Source organism: Belonocnema kinseyi, chromosome 9 (assembly GCF_010883055.1).
Source record: "Belonocnema kinseyi isolate 2016_QV_RU_SX_M_011 chromosome 9, B_treatae_v1, whole genome shotgun sequence".
Classification (NCBI taxonomy): Eukaryota; Metazoa; Arthropoda; class Insecta; order Hymenoptera; family Cynipidae; genus Belonocnema; species Belonocnema kinseyi.
The window spans coordinates 74,223,639-74,245,543 of NC_046665.1; the positions used below are offsets into that span (position 1 = coordinate 74,223,639).

The 21,905-nt window shown below is 27.5% G+C and overlaps 2 protein-coding genes across 5 annotated transcripts in view; one reads left to right on the forward strand and one right to left on the reverse strand.

The window, feature by feature from the left end:
- The window catches only part of LOC117179350 (tetratricopeptide repeat protein 30A), a 28,271-nt gene extending 17,960 nt beyond the window's left edge, over positions 1 to 10,311 (reverse strand). Inside the window, exons 1-3 of one of the 4 annotated variants that reach the window (XM_033371042.1) lie at positions 10,130 to 10,311; positions 9,515 to 9,580; positions 823 to 1,161 (exon numbers count right to left, since the gene is read on the reverse strand). In XM_033371042.1, the coding sequence (XP_033226933.1) occupies positions 823 to 1,161; positions 9,515 to 9,580; positions 10,130 to 10,255 (531 nt within the window). In that variant the 5' untranslated portion in view covers positions 10,256 to 10,311. Of the gene's footprint in view, positions 1 to 822; positions 1,162 to 9,514; positions 9,581 to 9,747 lie in introns of all 4 variants that reach the window. The other 3 variants (XM_033371045.1, XM_033371043.1, XM_033371044.1) reach the window with 3 other exon arrangements.
- A 188-nt stretch (positions 10,312 to 10,499) lies between these two features.
- LOC117179352 (egl nine homolog 1) overlaps positions 10,500 to 21,905 on the forward strand; it is a 28,023-nt gene continuing 16,617 nt past the window's right edge. Inside the window, exons 1-2 of the mRNA XM_033371046.1 lie at positions 10,500 to 10,962; positions 13,840 to 14,405. Coding sequence (XP_033226937.1) covers positions 10,590 to 10,962; positions 13,840 to 14,405 — 939 coding nt within the window. The 5' untranslated portion in view covers positions 10,500 to 10,589. The remainder of the gene's footprint in view (positions 10,963 to 13,839; positions 14,406 to 21,905) is intronic.

Here is a 21,905-nt window from a genome sequence, read left to right on the forward strand (position 1 = left end):
CCCCCCCCCCCCGCCCGCCCTGCCACTCGCCCCTTTTACATACATCCATTTTTTTAAGAAATCGATTTTTACCAGAAAAATTAAACTATTCTATTTTTGGTTGAAAATTGATATTCTTTATTGTGAAATTAAACTATTTAAGAAAATGTATATACTTTGTGAAAAATTCGCCTTTATTTATAGAAAATTGATCTTTATGGTTGAAAATCATCTTCTTTGCTTGAAAAATTATTTTTCTGAGTACTTACCTGAAAAAGCAGTGTTTTTATTATTTCAATTATCAACCAAATATCACTGATGATGCCATTTTAAATAAAAAGCTTTATTTTTAATGAAAAATGTAAAAACTTGGAAAAAACATTTATTTTAAAAGTTTCGTTCTTTTCGATAGGAATTTCATCCTTTGGTTAAAGAAAGCGAACATTCGGTTGCAAATTTCATTATTTTGTTGACAATTCAACAATTTTGCCATAAAATCATTCATTTTGGTTACAAAATTAATTGTTTTCTTAAAAATTCGTTTTTAATGGATAATTTTGTTCTTTTAGATAGCAAATTCACATTCTGGATAAAAATTAAAATATTTGGTCGGAAATTGAATTATTTTGTTGAAAATTCAAAAATTTTATCAAAAAGTCTTTTTTGTTTGGTTTAAAATTTAACTGTTGTCTTGAGATTTCTTTTTTTTTATGGCAAATTTAAATAAAAATTTTAATATTTGGTAGAAAATTTCATTATTTTGTGGGGGGGGGGGGACAAAATTCGTAAAGTGAAAAATTAAGGCCACCCTAATGTGCATATTCATATTGGAAAACAAAATACCTTGTACAATAAACAGCCTAAATTAATTTCTGTGTCTATGTCATCAGTAGCACATTGATCGACAATACTTTTGGCTGCAATGGCATCCTCCTGTCCATATTTTATGGCTGCTTGTAGCTTTCTCACTTTATCGTCTAAGTTACTTTGGTTGCTGATGCTGGAACACACAGCCCAAGCTTCTTGATACATACAGGCTTGATGCAATGATTGTGCATGATAAAGTTTATATAAAGCTTCTTCCGGGCAAATTTGTACCAATTTTTCATAACATCCTGCCGCTGCCATAAAGTCTTGGGTATAGAAATAACAATGAGCCAGAAGAGATAGACATGGCCTAGACTGTAAAAAAATTTGATCAGTCTGAATTATCTTAAAATGTTTAATAAATTATATTTATTAAGCTTTATTAAATGTATTAAACTTTATCAAATTATATTTATATTTTTGGATAACCACAATTATATTCTGACTCATGTACAAGCGTTTACTTGATGCCACGGACTATTAATGTGTTTTCGAAAATTTGTAAATTTGAAGTAATTCGCTGTATTTTCAGAATAATTAACCAATGTAAGGCTAGTTTACTTTTTAATTTTGTGATACTTCTTTTTTATCGGAATCATTCGAACATTTCAAACAACTGTTAGAATGATAAGTTTCGCTACAGTAACGATAATTGTTTTCAAATGATATAATATATGAATACTAAAGAACAAAGTAAACGTTGAAGACATATCGGTACAAACGCATTTTCTCATTTACATGAAGAAATAACTTTTCTAATGTTGAGAATTAGAAACGGGACATGTAATTATATGGGGGTGATGCCCCCTCCCTCCAGAAACCGAACAGAAACGGGTAAAGTATTGATTTGCCCCCTCTGAAGTCTAATAATTAAATTCATTGGATCGTTTAAATTTTTCCAAAATGGAAATTCTCATTTCGTTTGCGATAGACCTGTGACAAGTAAATGATAGACGAATTCCCGGGCTAATGGCCGGGAAATCTCAGTCCCATTGAGCCGTCAATCGTTATCAACCTCTTTATCCATTAACTAATAATCTATTCCACTAACCATTCATTAACTGATAGTATCATTAAAATTCTTGAAGCTAGCCCTAATAATAGAGGGATAATAAATGAAAATTTTTAAGTGGTTAAATCTTTCAATCAAAATTTTGGCACGAAACATTTGGAGAAATTAATAGCGCCATTCGATTTAGGTCAAAAAATAAAATCTGTGTGATTCTCCATTTTTTGTGAAATCAATTAGTACGTGACATTTCAATGGGATAATTTTAAAGTAAGATTTGTAAATGATTGCTATATAAAAGAAAAAGCTTCTGCGTTTAAACATAATAGGAATGGTATAATATTGAAAAAAACAATAATGATTAATCGCTACTAAAGAAACACAAAATCCTAGTTTGAAAAAGAACAATCGTTTGGCTGCAAATATGAATTGAGCAATTAAGAAAGGATTGATCAAATTGAAGTTCAAAATTAAATATTTAAAGTTTAACGGCTTTTAATGATCAATTTATCAAGTGACAAGTGTTAAAAGCTTCTATTTCATACGCGAAAATTATTGAACGTTTCAATTTTTAAAAATTTAAGCTTTAATTTGAAAAGTTTTAAAATCAAAGTATTCCACTTTGAGTGTTTTAATTTCCAATTCAGTTTGTATAACTTCCAATTAGAAATTTTAATTTTTTTTTTTTAATTGACTGTAAGGATTCTATGTATAAAGAGTCAGTGCACAAAAATTGTTCAAATAATTAACTGTTCTTATCCATTGGTAATGTAACATAGCAGAGTCATTAAAAATAAATTTTTAGTTGCTTTGCTTAGAAAATAGATCCTGTGCTTAAAAAATGTTCAAGATGTGTAATTATTTATCAAAAGGTTTATTTGCAGAATAATGTTGAAAATATGAATTTGTGTATAAATATTTGTTGAAATAATTAACAGTTTTTATTAATTTGAAAAAAAATACAGCAAGGCGTCATAGGAAAAATACATTTTTGGTTGATTCTGCAAAAAAATTCAGCCTACGCTATTGTTTAAATAATTTTCAAACAGCAGCTAATCCTATCTAATCGCAATTAGTCATTAACTTAAGCATTAGTTAATATCGTATCGAATCAATTTTAAGATCTTAAAAAGGTACAAAGGAAAACTTAGGTAGAAATATTGTTTATCTTGTTTTTACATAAAAAAGTGTTGGTTGGTCAAAATTAATTAAAAAATTGAAAAAAATTTCCAGTATAAAATTAGATAAACTAAACTGAATAAAGAGAGGAAAATCTAATGGAGAAGAAAATAAAGCGGGCCCGAATGCTTGCAGGTAAAATCCTGACCGTTGGCGGAATTTGTGTTCGCCGAATAGTCCAGTTGCAACTTAACTGAATTTCTCAAATTCCATTACCTGCTGAATATTGTTAATGTTAACATCGTTCTAGAGCCTATTTGAAAAAATTGTATAAGGACTGAAATTGTAAACCAGATACAAATTTATTCGTTTTTAGAACTGAGTGATTAGAGTTCTTTGATTGCATTGTCATTGCTTTAATTATTATTTAATTAATTAATTATTTCTCTACAATTCATTATTATTTGGTAAGTTATTTATAATAATTATTATTATATTTAGGTAAGTGTTATTGGTTTTCTTTCCAATACCTTAACAACTTTAAATTTATACTTCCGCCCTAGCAAGAATTTTTGTCCATACTATCTGAGATCTTTGTGCAATATTAAAAATCTATCTAAAACCTTTGCGAAATAATTGAAATCTTTCTGAAATACTTTAAATATATCCGAAATCTTGATGAAACCTTTGGAAAATTATAGAAATCTTTCGAAATATTTGCTAAATGTTTGAATATTTAAAAAGTATTTGGTATAATTTGTGAAATTATTTAACTCTTTGGGAAATCATTGAAGTCTATGAAATTTTTTTAATCAATTCGAAATATTTAAAATCGGTGTGAACTCTTTGAACAATCATTGAATTCTGTGTCAAATCTTTTAAATCTATCAGAAATCTTTGAAATATAATTGAAATCTTTTTAAATGATAGGGACGCATTGAAATCATTGTGAAATGTTTGTGGAATCTGAAGTCTATCTGAAATTGTTGTAAAATAATTGAAGACTTTGTGAAATCTTAGCAAAATGTTTGAAATATTTGATAAATTTAATGAAATCCTTTTGAAGTCAGTGAAGTCTTTGTGAAATCTTTTTCATTTATCCGAAATCTTTGCAAAACCTTTGAAATCTTTGCGCAATGTTTCGGTAATTATTGAAATCTTTTTGCGCTCTCTGAAACCTTTGTGAAATCTTTGGCATGAATTTTATATCTGTATTTATTATTCACTATTTACTGTTTATTTAATATTTGTGTAAAATTTATCATAATATAATATTATTATAATATGTAAAAATTATGTACCATTTATTATTATAAGTATATGCCTCCTCCCTCCAGAAAAAGGCTCCACCGCTTCTGTGTACAGTCTGCATGATTTTTAATCATTTAACTAAATTCTAGAATCATTTTTTAACTAAACGTGTAATTTTAAGACTTTTATCTTATAAAATATACAAATGACAGTCTTTCAAATGTGTAAAAGTATAAAATGGGGACTCTATTAGAAGAATTTGGGACGAAATCTATACCTGTCGTTCAAGTGCCTGGTTTATTTAGGCATTTAGAAAAGTATTCAGGTATTCTGAAAGCCTGCTAAGTTTGAGCAATTACAGAAAGACAGTCATAGAGGGTATTAAAATACATTAAACAGCTGTTTAATATTTTATTTTCATTTTCATGCTCATCTAATTAATGAAATTTCCTTTTACAAAATAATAAGAATAATTATTTAATTCAGGGTGTCTAGCGATTCATAGGAACAAAATTCAAGATTTTTTCCAGGTTTTCACAGTCAAGAAATAAAAAATTTCCAGGTCTCCGTTTTTACATCAAATAATGAAATAAGCGTTCGTCATACATGTACAAAATGAGTCATTTCGTTTTTTATTAGCCAAAAATTTCTAAAGAAAGCCGAATCGTAAATAAACAAATTCTTAATTTTTTGCGAACATGAGTCGTCTTTGTGAAATCTTTAGAAATATTGTTTAATCTTTGTAATGTCTTTGAAATTGTTAAAGTCTTTGTGAAATCCTTTGGAATCTTTGTGAAGTATTACAAACTTTAGTGAAAGCTTGAAATTCCGGTGAAATTTCTGAGAAATCTATTGGCATTTTTCAAAGCTTTCGTAAAATCTTGAAAATTCTTGAAATGTTTGTGAATTCTTTCTTTCACCTTTGTTTGTGAAATCTTTTGCGTTTGCTTAAAATCTTTGAAATGTTTTAAAATTCTCCAAATCTTTTGAAATCCTTATGGATTCTTTAAAGAAATTGTGAAATCTTCTCTATGTCTCTTGTATTCGTTTGAAATCACTGGAATATTTGAAATCTTTGTTAAATCTTTTGAAATCTTATAAAAAATTTTGATATCGTTTAATATATTTTTAAATCTTTGAAATCTGTTGTACTGTGTACCCTTGTTGAAATCTTTTAAGTCATTGAAAGCTTTGAAATTTACGAAAACTATCTGAAATTTGTTCACGTCTTTATAAAATCTTTGTTCGTGAAATATTTTCTGTTCTTTTGAAATTATTAAAATCTTTATAAATCTTTTCAAATTTATTGAAACCTTTTGAAATCATTAAAAATATTTTTAATGTATTGAAATCTTTGAAATACGGTGTACTGTACCCTTGTTGAAATCTTTGAAATTCTCGTATTGTTTTAAAATCTTTGAAAATTTTGTGAAATATTTTGACATCTCCTAAACAATTTTGAAGTTATTTAAAATGTTTGAAAAGTTTTGAAATATTTAAACTGTTAATATCTTTAAACACTTTTGTAAGTTTTAAAATTTTTGTGAAATGTTCGAAATCTCTGAGGAATTTTTGTGAAAACTTTTTAATCTAGTGTACACGCCTTTTTAGAATGTTTAAAATCCTTGAAATCTTTGTGAAATATTTTGAAATGTTTATATAATTTTTCTTGAATCTTTGTTTGGAAAATATTTTGTATTGATTGAAGTCATTGAATTATTTGAAATATTTTGAAATCTTCTCAAATGTTCTAAAACCTCTTAAAATCGTTTCAAATGTTTGAAATCTTTGAAATATGGTGTACTGTACCCTTTTTTAAATCTTTGAAATCGTTTAAATCTTTAAAGTTTTAAAATGTTTGTGAAATCTTTATTGAAATCTGGCGTGCGCGCCTTTTTTAAATCGCTCTAATCCGTGAAATATTTATGAAATATTAAAGATATTTAAAATATTTTGAAATGTTTTAAATGCTCAGAAATATCTTGTAACATTTTGAAATCAGTGGTACACTCAAAACCGAGTGGTCAACCCCTCGGAAAATGCGTTGTATGCCCATGGCTTATTCTAATTCTGAAACTGAATTAACATCGAAAATTTAAAATAATGTTTTCGTGAAAAAATCAAGAAGATTTCCAGGTTTTCAAGGTTTAAAAAAAAATTCAAGGAGAGTTCTAGATTTCCAAGGTTTTCAAGATCAGTAGACACCCTGTTAATGTCATGTATTTAAAAAGTCTTTTAATTTAAATTCATATTTTCACACCTTTTGAAAAAAAAATTTATTTTTGTGTTTCATTCCGATCACAAAATGTTTAGACATTTACTAAAAAATTAAAGTTAAAACTCACTGAAAAATACACAATTGTCCTTTAATTTTTTCAGGTAATCTCTTGTTCTTCTTGTGAAAATAAAAATCTCAAGAAGAAAGAACTACATATAAAATAAATAAAAAGAAAAGAAAATTGCATTTTTATTTTAAAATTCGGTCTTGGCAAGAAGTATATGGTTAAAATTAACATTAAAAGTGTAGCATTTAAACTGTGAACGCATTTTTTGTAAAATTGAGTGAATATTACAATATAAAATAGCAAACTGTTGTCTTTATTTCATTGATCTTCGCTCCACATATACCGGTTTTTTTTTGTTTTTCGGTCACTATAGTATTTTTTAAATTTTTCATCAAATTCAATCCTATTCACAATGCACTCATCCATAATAATCTTACGTTTTCGCTAGCTCATACTGCTTGTTTCAGGATTATGGCAGACTGATGTTATTTATAATTCTTTAATAAGTTGAGAATGTTATTGGTATCACGTTTTTATGACAATAATAATACATGAAGTATAGAAGATGTAGTAAATAATGATAGCCAAAACAAATATAATTGGATATAATTATACAACAATCATTATTATGCTCATATTTCTTATTAATATTAATTATAAGTTCATCATTTAATTATTGAATTAATACAAACACAAAAAATATTCCTATTGTAATTTGAAAAAGATCCTCTTTAAAAATAATAATAATAAATAATTCCTAAAAAAGAAAAAATACATAAAAAAAAACAGGAAAGAAAAATGAGAAGGCAACCAACCAAATCCCCTTCCTTCTCATTTTTCTTTCCACTTTTTTTTAAGAGGATCTTTTTTTTTCCAATTACAACAGGTACATTTTATGGCGGTTGTCCAAATTTGGTCGTTAGATTTTTGGTTTTGTTTTCAGGAATTGTATACACTAATAATACGATTAATATAATTATAATAGGGCAAATCGAAATATAAATAAATGTTTAACTACGAAATGTGTGAAAACATAAACTGGAATTAACACTTTTTTGCGGGGTCAACTTCAACTGTTTTGTCAAGACTTTTTTCTGTCATATTTTCCAAATTAAAAAAAAAAATGGCAATTAATTATATAAGCGATTTTTTTTAAATGTGCATTTTTACCATTTTTTCATTGATAAGCTTAATTTTTTACAAAACTCAACTCGAAATGTCTTTCAAAGGCTCTTTGCCTTCATATTTTTCTTAATGACAAAAATGGTTACTTATATAAACAATTTTATAAACAAATGTACATTTTAAACATTTTTTTCATGCATATATATAATTTGTTTCCTTATTTTACCCAAGAAAAGATTTTTATATTAAATAAAAAATAGTTGAGTTGGACCAAAAAGAGCAGATTAATACTGTCAATCATACAGTTATATTTTTAACCAAAAAGATTAGCTTTACACAAAAAAGTTGATTTTTTTACCCAGTAGTTAAAGTATTAACAAAAAATGCATTTTCAATATCGAATATTAATTTTTTTGACTAAAAAAGATGAATTCTCAACAAAATAAATACATTTTTTACCAAAAAGTTGAATTACAACAAGACTAATTTTCTACAAAAATAAGAATTTTCAACTAAATAGTTTGAACAATGGATGTCACGATAATCCAAACTTTATTTTATTAATTTTTAGTATATATTTTTTTCGTTTAAATAATTGTTTAAAATAAATAGTGGAATTTTTATTATAAAAGAGATCAATTTTAATTTAAAAATGGAGTAGTTAAATTTTCATTTAAAAAAATTAATTTTTAAATAAAATAAAAATAATTTTCTACAAAACGTTTAATTTGGTATCAAAAATTTGAATTCTAAACAAACATTGAACATTAAACATTTAAACAAACATTGTTGAATTTTTCTCCAAAGTATGAACGTTCAACAGAAAAATTAATTTACAACCGACCCGTTGAATTTTCAACAAAATAGTTAAATTTTCAGTTAAAAAATTATTTTGTAAACAAAAACAAGAAGTTGAATTTTCAAACTAAAAGATAAATTTTCAATAAAAAAATGAATAGTACGCAATAAAAAAAATAAAGATTTTAATTAAAACCAAAAGATAAATGGATTTAAGCAACAAAAACTTATTTCGAAAAATCTTTGAATCTTCAAACAAAAGCGATTAAGTTTCAACCAAACAGTTACATTTTTAACAAACAAAAAAATTGATGTTCTACCGAAGACGTATTTTCAAGAAATTTCATAAATTTTTAGCCAAATATTTAAATTTTCTAACAAACTGTTGAATTGTCGAGCCAAAAATACGATGTCTCATACTAAAGGAATAAATGTTCAACAAAATAGTTGAATATTTAACCGATAAAGAAACCTAAAAAAATTTCAATGAAATTGTTGAATTTCCAAGCCAAACAGACTAATTTTCAACAAAACAGTTGAATTTTCAACAAATTAATTCAGTTTTAAATCAAATAGTAAAATTTTTAACAAAAAATGTAATATTATACTTTTCATCCGAAACAAATGAACTTACAACCAAAATAGTTAGAATTTTCTTAATGGTTTCCATTTAAGTTAGTTCGCAATTAAGTGGAAAACAAGAGAAAGAGGGGAATAAATAGGAATATTCATAATTTATAGATGACTAAAGAATAATATTTTGAATGAACATTGTAAAACAAGGAATCTTGCTTAAAAAATATAGTTAATTTGCCATTGCACTCTTTTTTATTTTGGAATATACTTAAGTTTAATACTTGAAATAATTTGATGTAACTATTTTGACACTATTTTTTATCGCTGGCATGAGACCGAAATATTATTTTTAATTAGTTATTAATTTTATGCATTACCTATTTTAATGAATTTGAAAGTCATAAAAGAAATGGTATCACTAAAAATCTAAACAAAAAAGTTTAAACTATTTGTTGTCAAATAACAAATGGTAATTCAATCGGAATAAAATGTAACCAATACTTACAGTGGAATGAGAATCTAATAAATTCGATAAAACTTGGATTGTTTCAGTGTATCGTTGCTCTTTTATCTGAAAATAATTTAACAATGAGAACGACATTTGTAGGTAAAACAAAAATTTAAATAAAATTTTAGAACAAAATAACCTTAAAAAAATATTTTTTCACGAGTTAAAAATAAAGTCGAACCTCACTTAATGAATTGAAAAGTATTTAGATGTTGTATTGAAAATCGTACCATGGTATAAATTGTTTTTGTGTATTCGCCATCCTTAATTTGTATGTTTTGTATAAAATTATTCATTTTCGTAAAAATCACCTTTTAACCATTATCACGTGTTGTTTTGACAGGACGCTCATGTCGTCTCCATGGCAATAGAAGAAGCAGAAGACTTTTTGGTGATTTTAGATACTCCCACATTTTCTATCAAATATCTTTTTAAAGCAACAAAATAATTTGAAATAGGCAACTAGCCTTTAAATATAACTCGAAAGTCAGGAGAAATAACTCAACGTCCGTTTTGGAAATGCATATAACTTTGATATAACCTTAGAAAACAACAAAGCACACCGGGTTTTTTGAGGATAGGTTCTAAAAATCGAGTGTAAATTTCACTGACATTATACGAATTTCGCAGAAAAGTGAAGTCTGCAACCCAATAATGCTGCATTAAATCTCTTCTCTCGTACAATGACTTTCTTAACAGTAATGAATTTAAAAATGCAGATATCTGCCATGTGGCCATGTGTCACTGAGATGGCCTTGAAAAAGTGTCATAATGAAGTGGCGCGCTCTCACGGATTGCGAAATAACTTCGCAAAAGCACGCAAAAGGAGAAAAGGAGGCGTGGGAAGGAACTCAACCCAAAGGCATTTCTTTCGATAAACGATCATTCGGGCCCAGTACGGCAATCTGTTGTCCGTTTCGCGAGAAGCAAGGTATTGTAAATAATTTGTGCGAGTGCACGCGGCCAAAGTGAGATCGGTGCCGAAAGCAAGACTGTTTACAAACTATCCCCACACATCCGTCGAGTTCGAGTATCAACTAGTCAAGCGTATGTGACTTTGAACGTCTGCGAAATGTCGACCATCTCGGCGGCGAACCTGCCCACTTCGGCGTCGATGATCAGTCGTACGCAAGCAAGTGGAGGTGTGCAACCTGGTATAAAGTGTATGGTCTGCGGCCAGTTCGACAGACTGCTTAGGTGCTCACGGTGCAAAGCTGCTGTTTACTGTTCTAGAGAGCATCAGAAACTCGACTGGAAACGACACAAATCACTTTGTTCGACGCATGCATCTGAAACGAATTCTGCGAGGTCGTTTACACACAACGCTATTTCTAGTCAAGTACTAGACGCTGTAAAAAAGTCGGAATTCATGACGAATAACTATAACCTCAACGAGGTGCTCTTCAAGGAACCAGTGGCTGGACCTTCGGTTGATCGATTCCGTGGTACGTATCAAGAAATTCGCTGTTCGTTTCTAGACCACGCATAAAAATAAAGTGGCATTTCATGCAAATCCGGGGATTGTGTTTCCTTTCTTATAAAACATAATCAATTCTTTTTTTTTGTAGTTTTCAACATTATCTGAGACATTTTTACACTGACTTTAGATACTAGTCTAATATGTCGAATACATTGTTGTCGGTGTTGGATTTTATAAACTGAAACTTTCTACACTTTCGAACTCTTAGATAAATATTTTCTGTCAGTAAATACAATAAATTTACTTTTAAATATTTTTTATTTACTATTACATGTTTGCTAACATATTGGAGGAAACTCTCTATTAACATTTGAAAAGTGTCAGTTTCAAATTTCGGCAATTCGTCTTATTGTGGTCCAGTTAGCTTTGGCATTGGGTTACATATAAAATTTCAGTGCCTAGGGGCGTACGTGTCGCGAGCGGTGTACCGTCATTACGTTCTTTAATGTACGTTTTTCTCTCTCTAATGTACAAGGAAAGCTATATGGCACGAAAAAAAGTATTATTAAAAGGTTCAGTACAAGGTGAAACTGTTTAGGGAAAGTGTGCTCTTCTGAATGTCACCCTCGAAATCGATGTTGGCCGTTGACAATCTAATAAAGACCCCGACAATTATTTCAAACGGTATTCAGTTTAAAAAAAAATAAAATAGAATGATTACGTGCTTGTGCGGTGTCGCCTTTTAAATATCTTCTGCCAAATGCAAATAATTTCGTTTAATTTATTACATTGTTGTAGAAATATAATGATAATTCTATTTGAGGAAACTCGCTTTTATATTATCTTAACTGTGTTTATTGTCTTATTCAAGATAGCCACTGACCGGGAATTTTTCATGTTTGTTTTTACTTTTTCAATAAATATCGTCTTCCTCTTCGAAAAAAAATGTGTTTGGAATTGTGCTCTGTGTCACCAACCATCTCCGTTAAAATTTCGATGATCAGTTTATATTTAAGATATTAAAATTGATGTTGAGTTTAAAAATGAATGTTAGTTTTATATTTGAGAACGAAAACTTTTATAATATTAGTCCTATAATTAATTACTAATACTTGTCATGATAAAGTAACAAAAAATAGAGTGCTATAAGCTGATTTGATAAAATTCAAAGTCTGCACTCTGCCCTATTGCCTTCTGTTCCATTTTTTGAAAAGATTTCGTCTTTTTTCCGTTTTCAATCAAATTTACTGAATTTTTTTGTCTGACATTCAACTGTTTTGTTGACCATTTGTACTTTTGGATGAAAATTAGGTTCTTTTGGATTTAAACTTCATTTTTTGGTTGAAAAATAGTGTTTTTTTTTTGTTAAAAGTGAATTTTTTGTTGGAAAATTAAATTTTTCGTTGAAAGGCCCCTCCTTTTTTTTAGTTCAAAATTCGTCTTTAGATAGATAATTGGTCCTTTTGGTAGAAGATTCATCTTTTTTGTTTGAAAATTCATGTTTTATGGTTGAGAGTTAATTGTTTTTTCATAAAAAGTCTACTATTATATTTTCGGTTCGGAATTAATTGTTTTTTTTTGGTCGAAAGTTCAACTTTTTTGTTGACAATTCGTGTTTTTGGGTTTAAAATTGGTACTTTTGGATCGAAAATTTATTTTTGGTTGAAAAGTAGTCTTTTTTGTTGTTAAACGTGATTTATTTTGTTGGGAATCCAGCATTTTTGTTAAAAGGTTCCTCTTTTTTTAATTATTATTTTTTTTTAGTTCAAAATTCGTCATCAGATAGATAATTCTTCCTTTTGGTAGAAGAGTCGTGTTTTTTTAGTTAAAAATTCAACTTTTATGGTTGCTTTTTTTTTGCCTAAAATTCAACTGCTTTGTTGACAATTCGTGTTTTTGGATCGAAAGTAGGTCTTTTTGGATTGAAAATCCATTTTTTGGTTGAAAAGTTCAGAAATGAATTATTTTTTTGAAAATTTAACTATATTCTCTTAAAAAGTAATTTTTTTATTTGAACATTCTATTATTATATTTTGTTATCAGAATTCATCTATTTTGGTTACAAATTCTATTATTCAATGGAAAACTGAATTATTATGTTGGAAGTTCAACTTTTTTTTAAACATCCTTTTTCTTGGTTAAGAGTTAATTTTTTATTATTTGAAAAATCTATTAATATTTTTTGGGATCAGAATTCATATATTTTGGCTATAAATTCTACTAGTTGGTGGAAGGTTTCATTATTTTGTTGAAAATTCGTCTTTTTGGTTGAAAATGATTTTTTTTTTGTTCTTTGCTTGAATATTCAACTGTTTGGTTAAATGCGACTGTTTCTGATTGCAATTTAATATTTTTTGGTTGAAAAATCGATTATTTAATTAAAAATTAATCTTCGTAGGTTGAAGATTCAATAATTTGGTTAAAAATTAAACTCTTTTGTTGAAAATTCGTCTTTTTGTGTCGAAAATGCATATTTTGTTGTCGATGAAAATCCAACTGTTTTATTGAAAAAGCAATATATTTCAACTTGGAATCTTCAAAATGTGTTATCTGTATTAATGTTATTTAAAAGAATTTATTCTCCTTATGATTGCATTGTCTTCAGAAATCACTTTTATACAATAATTTAGATTATAAATTTTCCAGAAATTCTAAAAGGTTTCATTCTTTTAAAAATGTATATAATAAAGAAATTAATTTTGAATAATGATTATTATTAACTCTTAAAAGTAAACTCTGTTATTGTATTACTGCAATATTTATTAATAAGAGTTCATCATTGATATCCAATCTAATAAGGCGTGACTCTAAATATAAATTTTAATTCGTTCTATAAAAACATACCATATCATTCTTTCAATATTTCAAGACGATACAGATAATCTGAAACCTTTTTCTGCAGAATCGACGAAAAGTACGGACGGTTGGACGTCGCCGATAACATCGGAGGGGAGCTCGGAAGCAACAATTTTGGGAGCCACCGCAGAATCTCTAAATCCAACATTGGAGGGACAAAACGAAGCAGGCATGCTGTCCCATGAATTTAACGGCGTGAAAGACTTTCCTCAATTAGGCCTTAATGACAACGAGTCACAACTGACAGTTTATCAAAAAATCAAGAACGGTTTAATCGACGACATCTGTGAAGGAGTGATCAAAGACATGAACACTTACGGTTTGTGTGCATTGGACCGATTTATGGGTGACGAGATCGGTCTCGCAGTGTTGGATGAAGTTTTGGACGTATATAGTGCAGGTTTATTTAAAGATGGTCAATTAGTATCTAATGCCGGTGCAAATGACTCGAGAACTATTCGCAGCGATCAGATAGCCTGGTTGCATGGGAAAGAAGAAAAATGTCCCAACATAGGCTTGCTCATTTCCCAGGTTGATGCTATTATTATGAGGGCGAACAAAATGCACAACAATGGGAAATTGGGAGAATACACAATAAACCAAAGAACTAAGGTAAGGCATAGTTGGAATATTAATCTACAGACTTCACACTCTTGTCCTTTTTTTCTTCTTCAGAATTCCCTATTTTTACCCTCTTTTTCGAGAATTCTCCCCTTTTCTTTGTTTGTTCGCTTAAATGTGAACTGAATTAACAAAACCCAGTAAAGCGATCCTACTATTTTTGGTTGAAGGTTCGGTCTTTTTAATTGAAAAGTTTAATGCTATATTTTTGAATCCGAATTCGTCTATTTTGGTTGAAAATTTTATTCTGTTAAAAGGTCATCTTTTTTTTCGAGATTCTAATATTTGATCTTCTTGGGGGTTAAAAATTCATATATTTGGGGTTGAAAATTCAATTTTTCTGGTTACATTTTTTTGACGACTTGAAAATGCGTCATTTTGAATTGAAAATTCATGTTTTGGTAGAAAAAGTTAATTCTATTTAATTGAAAAGTCTATTACTATGTTTTCGTTGAAAATTTTGATTAGTTCGTTGGAAATATAAGAATTTTGTTTAAAAGTATTCATTTTTGGTTGAAAACTCAACTGTTTCGTTACAAATTCATCTTATTGGGTTGAAATTTTAACTGTTTGGGCAGAAAATTAATATTTTTTGGTCGAAAAATGAAGTTTTTAGTTGTTGTTAAAAATTCATATTTTGGGGTCAAACATTGAACTCTTGGTTAAAAATTCTACATTTTGGTCGAAATTTATACTCTTTTGTTTCAAGTTAAACTATTTTGTCAAAAGTTCTTTTTTTCAAATTCTGTTTGCTTGGAAATTCGTCTTTTTGTATAGAAAATTTTATATACAATTTAAGTCATCCTTTTTATTTAAAAATTCCAGTAATTGTTTGAAAATGAACTTTTTTGTTAAAAATTCAACAATTTTGGTCGAAAATTCTAGTTTTGTTGAAACTTGATTAGAAACTTTGCCCTTTTTGATTAAAAAAGCATCTGTTGATAGAAAAGTTAATTCTTTTTAATTGAAAAACGTATTACTGTATATGACTTAAAAAGTCATCTTTTTTGTTCAAGATTGTACTATTTGGTCCTTTTAGTTTAAAAATTAACATTTTTGTTAAAAATGCATGTATTGGGATTGAAAATTCAACTTTTCAGGTTAAACTTATTTAATACTGAGTTTAAAATTCGTCTTTTTGGATAGAAAGTTCGTCCTTTTTGATTGAAAATGCATCTTTCAGTAGAAAAATTAATTCTTTTTAATCAAAAAGTGTAATACTATATTTTTGGTTAAAAATTCAGCTTAATTCTTTAAAAGTTCAAAAATTTTGCTTCAAAGTAATCCCTTATGGCTGAAAATTCAACTGTTTTGCTGTCAATTCATCTTTTTGGGTTGAAATTTAAACTGTTTTGGTAAAAAATTAAGTTTTTTGTTATAAATTCATATTTTGGATAGAAAATTATTGTTTTTAATAGAAAATTAATGTCTTTTATTTGGAAGATAATTTTTTTGAAATTTTTATTCCTATATTTTTGCTTTAAAATTCATATATATTTGTTGAAAATTTAATTATTTTTTCAAAAATCAATGATTTTGTTTTAAAAGCACCCTATTTGTTTAAAAATTCAACTATTTTCGTAAAAAATTCTAAGGTTTGGTTGAAAATTAACTGTTTTTATTGAGAATTCACATTTTGTGGAGTTGAAACTTTAACTGATTTTCTTGAAAATTCGCAATTTTGGATAGAAATTTCGACCTTTGGTTTGAAAATTCATCTTTTTATCGACAACTAAAACTATTTGGTTGAGAAATCATCAATTGAAAATTTCCCGTTTTTAGTTGAATTAAGCTGCATTTAATTTAAAATTAAAATCTCTTTCGGTTGAAGTATCCACTAATAAATTTTTCGTTGAGAATTTATCTTTATTGGTTGTAATTTTTGTTGTTAACGATTCATCTCCTGTTGAAAATTCAACTTTTTGGAAGATAATTAATCTTCTTGATCGAAATTACATCTATTTGGGATGAGAATTCAAATATTTGATTTAAATTAACATTCTTCATAAAAATTCAACTGTTCTGTAGAAAAATAGTTGTTTTTTTTCTTGATATTTCTAATATCATCATAATATATTTCTAATATATTCCGACTTCAAATCTTAGAAATTTAAAGCGCTTCATATTGAATTAAATATGTTACATGCAATTATTTTATTTAAAAGAATTTTCGTAAAATTTCTCCTTATTCTCCCGGTTTCGAGACAATTTTTTACTCTGAAGTCTGAATGTAACAAAAAAAGAAACTGAATTTTTTAAAAAAGTCATCTGGTATCAGAATACTTTATTATTAGAAATAGTGCTGGATTAACCTGTTTCTCATTATGTAATAGTTTATTTCACAAATTGCTTCGGTTTGATTGCGAATACTGATATTTACATAGCAGACGTTGATAATGAAAGCAATAGTTTGTATTCCTATGAGTCAGGAAATGAGCAAGTTTCACAGAGTCTAGAGTAGTAACAATGTTTTTTAAACAATGTTAAGTCTTGAATTTTGTTTCATTTATTCTTTATGATTTAAAAACTATTCAACGTTATTTCAATGAACAGGACATTTCGTTTTTCTTACTGTTCTCGACTTTTTGTCAGTAGACACCGCGCAACTACATAAAATCTTAAAATTAGTTGGCAGGCACATACTAAAGACTAGAAAAGCGAATGCAATTGGTCACGTACGCCACTTTTCTCCCTCACGCCGTCTTTCTTATTCCAAAAGCCCACCCACTTGACATAACTTCAAAAATAGTTGTACCTTTGTCACTCAATCCGATGAGCAAATAACGATTGAGTAGTATTAAAATGTTAAAAAGTATTGCTACGTGCTGAATACGTTGTAACCTTCCCGAAGGTGAACGGTGGTGCCAACGTATCTGAATTCTGACCACCTCGAGACAGTTTTAACTGGTATAAACATAGCAAATGCTAAACAAACTTGCGAGATTCTCTGGGGAATATTTAACATCAATTAAATAAAAATGCAGTGCTTTTATAAACCGAAGAGGAGGCATAATTATACAGAATTGTACTCACTATTATTGATACAGGGTATCTATCCTACCTGAAGTACCTGTAATTGTCAAGGCATCCACATATACCTTGAAAAACATGTAAATGCCAGAAAATTTGATTTAAAATCAGAAAATTTCTTTATTTTAAAATTACAATATAAATTTGAATAAGAATGCTTCATTGTTATTTTCATGTATTTATTCATGAAACATTTTTAAAAGTAGCTTTGTGTTACTATTATCAAATTATTTTTTTTTCATTCTTTTTTTTTTTTTTATAACGATTTTTTTTACTAAAAATTGAACTATTTTATTTTTGTTTGGAAATTCAAGTATCTGATTGAAAATGCAACTTTTTTTTGTTGCAATTTGTTCTTCCTTTTAACTGAAAAATTGGTCTTTGTTGAAAAATCATCTATTTTGAAGACAACTGTTTCTGATCACAAATTAAAAATTTTTTGTGGGCGCAATATCAACCGATACATTTCTGGTTCAGAATTCATCTTTTTGAAGTAAAAATTAAATTAATCGGTTGAAAGTTAAACTCTTTTGTTAAAAAATTGTTGTGGCAGATTTATAATTTTACTTGAAAATTTATCTTTTTGACGATTCAGATATTTTGTTGAAAATTCATTTTTACTTTGGCTGAAAACTTAATTATTCCATTTAAGATCGAACTCGAATCTACCTTTCTGATGAATAATTTTATGCAAAGAAATCAGGGCATGAAAAAAGTTGACAATTCAATATTTTATTTCCAAACTACCTCATTTCCGTCTCATTAGTGACAATTGTGTAACAAAGAAATAAAGCAAAGTCAACAAAACCAAACTGTCATTCATTCTTTTTGTTTTCTCAGTCTGTTCTATACTACTAGGGACCAAATAACTATTCGAGTTGAAAATTTGTTTCTTTTTTAAATTGAAAATTAAATTATCCAGGTTAAAGAATCATAATTTTAGTTGAAAATTTATTTTTTTGGTTTAAAGTTCTTTTTTAAACTGTAAATGTTGAATAATCCATCATTTTGGTTGAAAATTCATATCTTTGGTTGAACACTAATTTTTTAAACTGAAAATTGAACTATTCAATTTTTGGTGGAGAATGATCCTTTTAAATTGATAATTCATGTATTTTGTTGAAAATTAATATTTTAACTGATAGTTTTAACTATTCCATTTTTGGTTTAAAAATTCATACTTTTTAGTTCAAAAATTAAAAATTTGTATTTTTTCATTAAAAATGTATGTATTTTGTTTAAAAGCCCCGTCTTTTTTGTTTGAAACTTAATTCTTTGTTTGATAATTCGTCTTTTTGGTTGAAAATTGAAGTATTCCAGTTTTATTTATTTCAAATTTTATTTGAAAATTCATCTTTTTATTTAAAATAAAACTACTTGGTTGAAAGTCAAACTCGGTTGTTACAATTTTTTTTGTGGAAAATTACTTTAACTAAAATTCAATTATTTGGTTGAGAATTCATGTATTTTAATGAAAAATTATCTTTTTGTTAGTAAATTAATCTGTTTGATTGAAATTTTAACTATTTGTTTAAAACTGTATCTATCTTGTTAAATACAAAATTTGACTTGAAAAGTTCGAAATTTGAAAGCGTTTCTATGAAATTTTATATAGTACCTACCTACATTAGCTTTACCTAAAAATATGCTTCGAATTTTAAGTATAAGATTAAATAAAAAATTCTTTTAATTATTATTCAAATTCAAAGAATAACTAATTATGTTTTTAGTATTATTTATTTAATTATTCGGTGGTGAGGGGATATTTAAGAATATCTTGTAATATAATTTGTCAAAACTTTCTAAATGCTTGTTATAATATTATAATATTTATAATAAACTCGCGAAACTGTAAATATATTTCGAGTTGATTGTTTTAAAAAAGTGCGATATATTTGATTGGGTCCGTCCTATGAAAAATTGTACCTGAAAAAACTTGAGATACGTTGAAAAAGACCTGGAATTGTCAGTGAAATTTTTCCACTATTTGAGTAGACATCCTGTGATGTGACACTAAAGAGAAATTTAAATTTTGATGTATTCTGAAGTTAATTTCTTAACTTTTATATAATTAATAATGAGTAATGTTTAAAAAACACAAATTGGTATTCCTCCGTTTCTGAAAACTTGTTCTTAAGATTCTTAAGATGCAATGTCTCTACGTTAAATATTGGACCATTTCTCTTTGAACTTGAAGAAATATTCGGTTCTTAAATAATTAATTTCCAATTTTATTGTTTTTTATATTTTCGTATGCAAATGCTGTTTTTTTCTTCGCGTGAAAACAAATGAAATCTTAACATGGAATGTTTTGAGAAGAATGAATCTAATCTAGATTATTTATGATTTTGACTTTCGCCATTTCTACTTGTACTTATGAAAACCTTTGAAGAAAATAATGAATATTGAAAATATTAAACGCGTTTATTTATATAATTTTGTTTCTGTATGAATGCATTGTTTGTTTAATGAACTGTAAGCCTTGAAAGTTTTTATCTTGATTCTTATGACCATAACAATCGCAATGCTTTGCATTGTCAGGCGAATATATAATTAAAAACCCCTTGTCAGTAGAACGAAGTATTACTTTCACCCGACTATTTTTCGATTACTTTTTTTTCACCAGATTCACATAAGTCGATAAAATCTTCATATGGACACATAAATATATTTACGGAATACGGGTGATTCTACTGGCATAAAAAGTAATGTAAGCCGAATTTCTCTACTTTTATGAATATGCAGCAAGACCTACACAATAAGATTTAAAAATAGAATCACAAGATTTATTTCCTTTATGTCTTAAATATCACTTCTTAAATGTTTGATATTCGCAAAATGATGCTGTTCACATGGTGAGTCATTTCCTCACTTTTTGTACACTTGCGTCATAGAAACTTTAAAAATTTACTTTGGCTTAACAATTCAATCCCGTAATTGACTGAATATTTTCTCAGAGAATAAAATTTTCCAGAATGGGTTAAATGTTAAATGTTCATGTATGAAACAGAGGTTATTTTTAAAAATAATATCAATATAACTGAGGCTGCATTTAATATTATGTGATGTGATATTTTTTTACCAACTGAGCGGCTAATTGTTTCTTGGAACATTTAACTACAGGGAAATACGTTGATTGCTTCAATTAAAGTTTTGTTGTTGTTGTAGAACTTCAGTATGCTTAATTGTTTGATAAACAATCATTCTTAAGACAATTATCTGTTTCTACACATGTTGCACTAAAAAAATCAATCAAAAGCATATGCACAATTGCTGTTTATCTAGTATTGAATACTTTATCTGTTTGTAGAATCATAAATCATGTTCGTTTTCTTCATTTGCAATTATTGTACATATTGTACCTATTATCAACGTCAGGGTTCCTGGCAAACACTGCTCCTCCATTTGTCACGTAGGCTTTCTTTTTATTTAATTTTTAACTTTTTTATTTTTAGTCTGATTTAAGTGAAACATCTCTTAACTTGAAAATAGAATTTTCACTTTGAAGGAAATAATTTATATATATTTTTTCAACTATAATTATAGCGTTTTACAACAAATTGTCTATTTTCAATAAACAATTACATTTCAAAGAAGGTTTACAATCCTCAACAATTTTTTGTTATATTACTATTTCTCGTCTCAAATGGGTATTTTCAATAAAAAGTGATTAAGTTTCAAAGAATATTGGACAATAATAGGTTATGTTTATATTTTTCGTCGAAAGTAGGTATTTTTGATAAAAAATGCAACAATTTCATTGCCCATATATTGTAAAAAAAATTATTTACGTATATTAATTCTGAAGTTAGTACATAAATTTCCGTCAATTATGAAAAATGTTGCGTTTGTTGTCTAGTGTTAATTAAATTGAATATAAATCGATATTCTACCATTTTATTATTAAAGTATTAAATATACAATTGAAAGGATATCTTTCAAAAATATTAATGTTCCCGAATTTTCAGCGGGGAATATATAAAACTTTAAATAAAAAATAAAGTGTAAATGGTGTGAACCAGAATGTATATAGGCCAGATAAAAAATGGGGACAAGGCCGTGACAAGGCTTAAATGCATATGCTATGAAAACAAGAAACGCAGTATCTGTATTTTTTGTCGTATCTGAGTTCCAGATGCCAAAATGCTCCTTACGCTATCAATTTTTTTTCTTTTAGATGAGTTGAATGGGGAAAAAATCGAATAGTTGAAAAAGAAATAGTTTAACAATAGGATCTACAAATATTGTTTTTTTTTCTTTAAATTAACGCAAAGAAATTTAAATACTATTTTTCATATTAAAGCGTATCTTTTTTTATTTACTCAAATCGTGAGTAAAGAAGATTAAAAATAAAGCAAAGAAATATGCATGTATCTGTATGCAGATACGATTTTTGGGTCTATAAGCCTCCAGTAGAAAATCACATAAAGTGCAAATATTGAGTTTCTTGTACTGTAGATA